The sequence below is a fragment of the Ascaphus truei genome, chromosome 3 (assembly GCF_040206685.1).
Source record: "Ascaphus truei isolate aAscTru1 chromosome 3, aAscTru1.hap1, whole genome shotgun sequence".
NCBI lineage: Eukaryota > Metazoa > Chordata > Amphibia > Anura > Ascaphidae > Ascaphus > Ascaphus truei.
The window spans coordinates 38,628,793-38,638,645 of record NC_134485.1 but is presented as its reverse complement, the minus strand read 5'-3'; the positions used below and the strand labels follow the sequence as shown (position 1 = coordinate 38,638,645).

General features: G+C 47.7%; 1 protein-coding gene across 3 annotated transcripts in view; it reads left to right on the top strand.

The window, feature by feature from the left end:
* The window catches only part of NCAM2 (neural cell adhesion molecule 2), a 500,008-nt gene that overhangs the window by 196,305 nt on the left and 293,850 nt on the right, over positions 1–9,853 (top strand). For all 3 annotated transcript variants that reach the window (XM_075593954.1, XM_075593952.1, XM_075593953.1), the window contains one exon: positions 8,051–8,188. In XM_075593954.1, coding sequence (XP_075450069.1) covers positions 8,062–8,188 — 127 coding nt within the window. In that variant the 5' untranslated portion in view covers positions 8,051–8,061. The remainder of the gene's footprint in view (positions 1–8,050; positions 8,189–9,853) is intronic.

Below are 9,853 nucleotides of genomic sequence, written 5' to 3'. Positions count from 1 at the left end.
TCTAGCTCTGTCAGGTGGAAACCTGGGAGGTTTTCTGTCATGAGAAGTTGAACTGGGTTTTGCTTAGTTGAATAAAGGATTACTTATTTTATATAAGGCCCTGTGCCCTGCTCTTACTATTTCTTCATGCCACCCGTCCTAGAAACCCCACATTACTGAACCTTGTTCTGTGACTCTCTAACAGCGCTCCTACTCAGTTATTCCAGTAGTGAATGCATGCCAGTGATCTTGTCCCTCTATAACAACATCATAGATTGCCCCTGGTACTATCAACCTAGTAGTGACTGCAACCTGGTGCTATGGCTGATATGCCCTTTATCTGAGGTTCCCCACTGAGCAATATTCCATTAATATGGAGTGAGGCACAAAAGAAAGGCGCTTTTAATTTTGGGTGATTTGTGTGTCTTTTTGCAATGGTTTTGAAGTTTTATTGGAGAAGGTTGTTGGTTCATGCCTTTTAGTTTTTGTGCAACTTTTAACCCAAGTTTGAAACACCCATCAACTCCAGTGGTGCAAAACGACAGTCCTGCCCTCCATAAACTGATTATGAAGAAATGCAAGACCACCATCTGCGCCTCGTAATGTCAACATGGGTGGAGCGACTCTGGCAATAAGTGCACACAGTATGTAGGGGATTAATGTAATCACACAATGCCCTGGCAGTAGCTGAACAAAGTGTAAACAGCTACTGTGCCACCCACAACTGATCAGTTACCAGCCACAATGCATTGCATTTGTATGTTCCCAAGGGAGTTCTTCTGCTGGAGGAACCAGCACCTACTACAAGAAACCAGGGCCATGCTTTTGGCACGCTGTGCTCTACAAACTAGGCGGGATAACGGTGCTGAGGTGGGAATGGATATACGCCACCCACAGCCACGAGGACACGTCTTGAGTGTAGATTAGTCTGGATATCCGGGCTGGGGCAGGAGAGGTACCAGTAGTAGGATGTACTGTTAGCCAAGTCCAGGGTTAGAGAGAGGTATGTAGTCGTATGACCGTATGCCAAGATCGGGTGCGGAGAGAGTGGAGTGGTCGTATTGCCGTATCCAAGGTCGGGAGCAGAGAGAGCGGAGTAGTCGATGCCGTAAGCCAAGGTCGGGTGCCAGAGGATCGGAGTAGTCGAGGAGGAAGCCGGTTCGGTACACAGGGTCAGGACTGAAAGACAAGACAGGACTAGGGAGGCAGAGAGTGATGAGAACAGCAACAGGTTCTATGCTCAGCCAAAGTGCCAGTGGCACAGCTGAGCATAAGTAGGAGAAGGCATCCAATAGTGGAACTGCAGTGTGGAGGTGTGTGGCTGGCCTGGACTGCGATAGGTAGATTGCAGGTGGAAATGAGGGCTAGGAGGCAGGGTTTAGCAGGCCGCGCTTCCGTGCATGTGGCCGGGTGCACGCTGTGCATGCCATGGACCGGCACTATTTGGATGGTGCCTGCGTGTGCGTGCATGCCTTAGCGCGGCGGTCGGGCGGCATGGAGAAAGGCTGGTGAGAGCGGAGCGGCAGAACCCGTGGCGGTGCCGGTGAGTGGGGAGCACGCCGATGGCAGCGTGACTCCATGGGTGTTACAGTACCCCCCCCCCTTCAGGGTCGACCTGCTTGGAGGGATTCCTTTGATGGAATGCTTGAATGAGACGGGGGTCATGGAGGTGCCAGTGGGAAACCCAGGAGCGTTCTTCTGGACCAAACCCTTCCAGTGAACCAGGTACTGTACTCCTCCTCTGGAGGACCTCGAGTCCAGGATGGACTTGACTTCATATTCCTGCTGTCCCTGTACAAGAATGGGGGGAGGTGGTGTGGTGAGGTCAGGAAAACGAGGACTCAGGAATGCAGGTTTAAGCAGAGAGACATGGAAGACTGAGGGAATTTTCATTGAGGGAGGAAGATGCAGACGGTAGGCCACTGGGTTGATCTTTGTACCACAGGATATGGACCAAGGAATCTGGGTGCCAACTTGGGTGGGCAACTTTGAGGCGAATGTTCTTTGAATATAGCCATACCCTGTCTCCTGAAGAGAATTCCTGGACCTGGCGCCGATGGCGGTCTGCCTGGTGTTTCTGCTTTCCCACTTCTTTTCTCAGGTTCTCCTGGATCCCCTTCCAATAGTTTTGTAGGACGATACGATTGTCTACTGCTGGTACTCTAGAGGGTTGGGAGGCAGAGGGTAAACGTGAAGGATGGAACCCATCATTTATAAAAAAGGGACACTCCTGAGTAGAATTATTACATAAGGAATTGAGAGCAAACTCGGCCCACTGCACAAGTTCCACCCAGTCGTCCTGTGTATCGGCTATGAAGCAGCTACGGTATTGCTCCAGAGTTTGATAGCTCTCTCCGTCTGCCCGTTGGTTTGTGGGAGGTATCCTGAAGAAAACTTTAACGAAATGCCCAACCTTTGGGAAAAGGCACACCAACATTTGGAAATGAATTGCGAGACCCTGTCAGAAACGATGGTTAGTGGCACCCCATGGAGGTGGAAGATTTCTTGAACAAAGACATCCACAAGCCTAGAAGAATTAGGAAGGCCCCTCAAAGGGATAAAATGAGTCTGCTTGGAAAAGCGGTCGACAATGACGAGAATGGTATTCATCCCCCTGGAGATTGGGAGATTCTACTATAAAATCCATCGACAAGTGATTCCAAGGCCGGTCTGGGATTGGCATTGGATGAAGAAGACCTACAGGTTTTTCCCGAGGTACCTTTTTGCGAGCACAAGTGCCACATGCCTTGACAAATTCCTCCACATCCTTCAGCATCTCCGGCCACCAGAAGGTTCGTTGAATGAGATCATTGTTCTCTGCGTTCCAGGGTGACCCGCTAGTTTAGAGGAGTGGCACCACTCGAGGACCTTCTTTCGATATTGTGGTGCAGTGAAGAGACGCCCCTCCGGAGCCTTGAGGCCCCTGGGAACCTGTGACTGATCAGAAAGGATCTTTTCCATGACATCAAAAGAATTTGCAGATAGAATAAATTTGCATGGGATTATTGTCCCCAACCGCTCCTCCGACCTATCTTCTGCCAGGAATTGCCGAGACAGAGCGTCTGCCTTCAGGTTTTTAGAGCCCAGGATGAAGGAAATTATCTAATTGAACCGGGAGAAGAATAGTACCCAGTGAGACTGTCGGGAGCCCAGACGACATGCCCCTTCCAAGTAGAGGAGATTCTTATGGTCAGTAAGAATGGTTATGGGACTCTCTGTGCCTTCTAAGAGATGCCTCCATTCCTGTAATGCCAACTTGATAGCTAAGAGCTCCCTGTTCCCCACATAATAGTTCCATTCTGAGGAAGAACATTTTTTAGAGAAAAAATCACACGGATGTAACCTTGCTAATGGTGAACTCCTTTGAGACAAAATAGCGCCGGCCCCGACCCCGATGTCTGAGGCGTCTACCACCAGGGTATATGAAAGCTTGGGCTATGGGTGGACGAGGATAGGAGCAGACACAAAGGTTTTCTTGAGGGTGTCAAAAGCTTGGGTGGCAGCCCCGAACCATGATGAGGTATCTGCACCTTTCTTGGTTAATGCCATGATGGGAGCTCAGTAGAGGAGAAATTTCGAATGAAGCAATGATAATAATTAGCGAAGCCCATAAAGCGTTGTACAGCCTTGAGGGTAGTCGGACGAGGCCACTCTAGAATAGCTTGGAGTTTTGCTGGGTCCATAGTGAAACCGGAATCAGAGATAATGTATCCCAAAAATGCCACTGATGTTTAGTGGAATTGACATTTCTCCAGTTTTGCAAACAGATGGTTCTCCCGTAGGCGTAACAGTACCTGCTGGACATGGCTATCGTGTTCTTGTGCAGACTTCGAAAAGATCAAGATATCATCCAAGTAGACAATGAGGAATTTGTTAAGGATGTCGCGGAATATCTCGTTGACGAAATCCTGAAAGACTGCAGGCGCATTGCACAAGCCGAAAAAGCATGACCAGATATTCATAATGGCCATCGTGGGTGTTAAATGCAGTCTTTCACTCATCTCCCTCGCGTATCCTTACCAAGTTGTAGGCGCCCCGTAAGTCTAATTTAGAAAAAATGGTTGCACCTTGAAGACGTCGAAGAGCTCGGTAATCAAAGGTAAGGGGTAACGATTCTTCCGCGTGATATTATTCAGACCTCGATAGTTAATGCAAGGGTGAAGTGACCTGTCCTTTTTCTTTACAAAGAAGAAGCCAGCGCTGCCTGAGGAGGACGATTTTCAGATGAAGCCCCTCTCCAAATTCTCCTGAATGTAGACGTTCATGGCCTTCGTCTCTGGAAGTGAAAGTGGATAGGATCGTCCCCTGGAATTACTGCCCTGGGCAGGAGGTCGATGGGACAATCGAAAGGACCCTGCGGTGGTAGAGCCTCGGAACGTACCTTGTCGAAGACATCGTGATAATCCTGATATACTGCGGGCAGGGAATCTGTCTCCTCGGACGTAGCACACAATCCTCCCACCCTCTGGGATGGCAAGATACAGGTCCTGGCACATTGGGTACTCCACTGGACAGGCTCCCGGTTGGTCCAATCGAAATGGGGATTATGAAGTTGGAGCCAAGGGAGGCCAAAGATCAGCTCCACAGAGGTGGTGTGAATCACGTCACGGCTAATCTTTTCCTTATGATCCCTGCTGACTTGCAGTTGGAGTGGAATAGTCTGCAGTGAAATAAAGGCCGGTTGCAATGGTCTACCATCAATGGCCTCCAGACCGACCGGAATTCTCTTGTGGGTAAGTGGGATGTTGCTCCGTTCCACAAAGGCCTGGTCGATAAAGTTGCCTCTGGAGCCGGAGTCCACGAATGCCAGTGGTTTGGTGTGAAACCCCTCTCCAGAGAGCGTCACTGGCAGCAGGATCCTGGTGGGAAGGGCATCCTTGATGATGGGGGAGAGGGACAGTGTTCCCAACGAGACTCCCTGGGATCTTATTGGGATTTGGCGTTTCCCGGCTTGTGGGGACACTGGAGCACCAAATTACCGGAATTACCACAATAGATACAGAGACCTGCACTGCGCCGGCATTGTTTCTCTGCAGAGGACAGCTTATTCCCTCCTAATTGCATTGGTTCATTGGCATCCAAGGAAAAGGATGACGGGGGAACAAAAGGTGGAATGGGAGACCTCGAACCCCGTTGATGGTGGCGATAATGCTCTGTCTGCCGCTCCTGTAGATGCTGGTCCACCCGGATACACAGGGCAATCAGTTCCTCTAAGTCAGTAGGACATTCGTGCCACAAGCTCATCCTTTAGGGACTCAGACAGGCCCTGCCAAAATGCCGAAGATAATGCCTCGTTATTCCACCCCGTCTCAAACGCAATGGTACGGAACTCCACAGCGTACCTGCCGACTGGATGATCTCCCTGGGTGATGTGAAAGAGGGAGGAGGCTGCTGTCCAGGCGTATCAAAGACCCTCCGGAACTCCCGGGCGAAGAGATCGATGTCCTGTGTGAGGGGTGACTGTTGTTCCCAAATGGGGTAAGCCCAGGCTAGTGCCTTGTCTGTGAGGAGAGCAATGATATAAGCGACCCTGGAACTTGAGGAGACAAAACGAGATGGTGAGAGCTCAAATTAAATAAAGCACTGGTTAAGTAGGACCCTACATCCTAGGGGGTCCCCAGCTTAGCGGTTGGGGGTCAGAATTCGGGGTTCCACCGTAGACAGAGAGGATGTGAAGACAGACGCCGAAGGCGCAGAGGCCATTGGCAAGAGTTCTGGCGTGGAAGCCCGGGCTTGGACAGTAAGGGAGTGAAGACTCCGCTGAATTAGATCCATCCGCCTATCATTTTGCTCAAGATAAGTTTCAAGCCTGGCGAAGAGATTGGTATGCGAGGTCAAGGTTCACTCCACCTCAGCGGGGTCCGTGTTTGTGGGGCTGAGCATAATGTCACGCTGTGCTCACCACAAACTAGGCGGGACCACAGTACTGAGATGGGAATGGATATATGCCACCCACAGCCACAAGGGCACGTCTTGAGTGTAGATTAGTCTGGATATCCAGCCGGGGCAGGAGAGGTACGGTTAGTAGGAGGTACTGTTAGCCAAGTCCGGGGTTAGAGAGAGGAACATAGTCGTATTACCGTATGCCAAGATCGGGTGTGGAGAGTGCGGAGTGGTTGTATTGCCATATCCAAGGTCGGAATCGGAGAGAGCGGAGTGGTCGTATTGCCATATCCAAGGTCGGAATCGGAGAGAGCGGAGTGGTCGTATTGCCGTATCCAAGGTCGGGAGCGAAGAGAGCGGAATAGTCGATGCCATAAGCCAATGTCGGGTGGAAGAGGTTCAGAGTAGTCGAGGAGGAAGCCGGTTCAGTACACAGGGTCAGGACTGAAAGACAAGACAGGACTAGCAGAGAGTGATAAGAACAGCAACAGGTTCTATGCTCAGCCAAAGTGCCAGTGGCACAGCTGAGCATAAGTAGGAAAAGGCATCCAATAGTGGAACTGCAGCGTGGAGGTGTGTGGCTGGCCAGGACTGGGATAGGTAGATTGCAGGTGAAAATGAGGGCTAGGAGGCAAGGTTTAGCAGGCGGGAGCACACTCCTGTGCACGTGGCTGCGTCTCCATGCGTGTGACCGGGTGCGTGCCGTGCGTGCCATGTACCGGCACTATTCGGATGGCGCCTGCGTGCGTGCGCGTGCCTTAGCGAGGCGTTCGGGCGGCATGATGAGTGACTGGTGGGAGCGGAGCGGCAGGACCCGTGGCGGTGCCGGTGAGTGGGGAGCACGCTGATGGCGGCGTGACTCCCCGGGTGTTACAGCTTTCCTGTCAGTATCATGGTGTTGTATTGGGCCACCAGTAGTTTTCAGCCGAGAGTGAAATAAAGAGAGATCTATCACAACTTCACCCCCTATGCCACCATTGCGGCATAATATTATATTGTTCCTATGTGTGTATGTATTTATTATTATGTGCAGAATATGTTTTTAATTGTTGCTGGTGAAACATTTAAATAATTAAGGGGGAGTGTGGCCAGCCATCCTGTTACTACAGGGTGAATCCCCTGATTTGTGCACTGCCCCTCCCTGTTGTAAGATCAAGCAAGGGGGAGTGATTTAGGTTAGACTATAAATAGCTAGGTCCCTTGTGAAAAACTGAACAACCAGTGGGTGAAGCAGGGACAGGAGTGACCAGAGGAGTGCTCCTGTAAGATAGTCATGGCTGTTGTTCAAAGAACGAACAATGCACTGGGTGGAGAAGACAAGGCAGAGGATCTGTGAGTAAGAGGACTTCTAAAGGAATAGGCCCCTGCCTCAAATTAAGATAAAGGGATGGTCATAGTCCATCCCTGATATAAGCTTCTACTTGGGTAAACCTAAAATTCAAATCAGTGCCCCTGCAGTTTGAAGCTTTCCTATCAGGAGAAGTTTGTTACTATGGTCAAATAAAGAATTACTTATTTTAGGAATGTCCCTGGCGTCCTGCTCTCACTCATTCCAATTGCTGCCAGCCTCAAAACCATACATTACTGATAATCAGTCTTTGACCACACCCCTACTCCAGCAGATTTGCCTTGTACTGGCTGTATCCCCTTATTCCCAATACGCAATTACATTTATACAGACAGACTGTTATGAATGCACAGTACATAGTGTATTATGTCATTAAAAGTGGTGTGCAGCTGCTTTAGCAAAAATATTTGAGATTCACAGCTTTTTAAAAACTATTATTTTATCATACTACAATTTGAAAACATATTAATTGACTAAAAGCCTTAAACTGTTATAAAATAAATCCTCTGCATGTTTAGTGCAGTCATTTATCTATGACAATGGCAATGTATGTTAGAAAATAATACATTTAATTTTGAATCTTATGACAATTCCTGCCAAAAAAACTCTTTGTGCAAGAATGAAAATCTTCCAGATGATTTTGATAAAATATGACTTTTTCTTACAAGATACTATACAAAGTACAATTTATCAGCTCAAAAAAATACTACATGTTGAAAATTACATTTTACTTTCAAATTGAGCAATGAAACGTTTGATAATATTAGGCAAGTGTGAAACCAAAATCATCCTTCATTCATTTGTCATTGACTCTTTTTTATTCCTTCAATTTCTTTTTAGGTCGATTTGCAATGTTAGCAAACAATAATCTCCAGATTCTAAACATCAGTAAGAAAGAGGAAGGTATATACAGATGTGAGGGACGAGTGGAGGTCAGAGGTGAAATTGATTTTCGAGATATCACTGTCATTGTGAATGGTAAGAATTCAAACAGAGTTTGATATTTTAATATAATTATGTTAGTGTTTATCTATAGCTATTACTCATGGGTATGCCTATATAGCATAGTGAGCTCAAATTAATTTGGTAAATGTTTGGGGTTAAATCTATGCGTGACATTCTTGTCAGTTGTTTAATTTGTCCTGACCTCTAACCTTGTGCTATCAGCTGCTTTGTGAAAACCTCCCAGTACTGATAAATAAAAAAAGGAATGTTGGTATTGCTTTGCTCTTCTGTTCCTGCAATCCTCTGACAGTGGGGTGGCAGTCGTGTACAGGTGGTGTACTGTATATTGCTATCCTTATATTCAAACACGGATGATATTTTAAGTTGTTAAAATGTAATTTATTAGATGCGAAGTATTATTGGTGCTGTAAATGCATGATGATCTTACTCTGTGCCGCAACTAATGTGTAAATTGTATGCAAAAGGCATATAATTATATAGGGGGTAATTCTATATAGCAAAAGAAGAAAAAAGCAGCACACTACCAGGGAGTCGGATGGTTAAACAAAGTATATAAATTTATTCAACAAATGAACATCACCCAAGGGGGTTGTGCAACCTCCTATGTGTTTTGGACGTAATTTCCTTTAACAAGGAGTACTCCTTGTTAAAGGACATTATGTCCGTAACGCGTAGGAGGTTGCACCACCCCCTTGGGTGATGTTCATTTGTTGAATAAATTTCTATACTTTTTTTAACCACCTGGCCCCCTGGCAGTGCGCTGCTTTTTTCTTCTTTTGCTACCAGATTTCTACATCTGCGGCTGGACACGCCACAACAGACTCATGGAGGCTCAGGAGTGGGTAAGATTTATTCTACATATGGTTACCTGAAGAGTTTGTTTCTACTCCAGTATTGATTCAATTTTTCTCCAATGAGTTAACTTCAGGTTGATCTATCATCACCTTGATTGTTCGCTTCTGGAGATACTATATTATTACCGTACTGGTTATTCACTCCAGATACAGGACTTTACCAACTCCATACTAGAGTCATATTCCAGAGTTTGAATTATTACAATTATTGATGCAAGACTGTATATATTCTGAATTCATTGGAGCACCCACGCTGCTATATATATATATATATATATATATATTTATATATATATATATATATATATATATATATATATATATATATATATATATGTACTAGCTGAGAGACCCGGCGTTGCCCGGGATGTAAATGCGTAATAGGTAGTATTATTTAAAAATTGTGGAACAATAGGTGACTATTTGGAGGGGATGGGAGGGAGGGAGAGTGGCAGGAGGGGGGAGAGTGGACAGGGGGGGAGAGTGGACAGGAGGGGGGGAGAGTGGACAGGAGGGGGGAGAGTGGACAGGGGGGGGTGAGTGGACAGGAGGGGGAGTGACAGTGGACAGGAGGGGGGGGAGAGTGGACAGGGGGGGGAGAGTGGACAGGAGGGGGGTGACAGTGGACAGGAGGGGGGGTGACAGTGGCCAGGAGGGGGGGAGAGTGTACAGGAGGGGGGGGAGAGTGGACAGGAGGGGGTGACAGTGGACAGGAGGGGGGGTGACAGTGGACAGGAGGGGGGGGCAGTGGACAGGAGGGGGGGTTAGTGGACAGGAGGGGGGTTGGTTTGGTTTAAATTGACGGGTCCCTCCTCTCCACTCC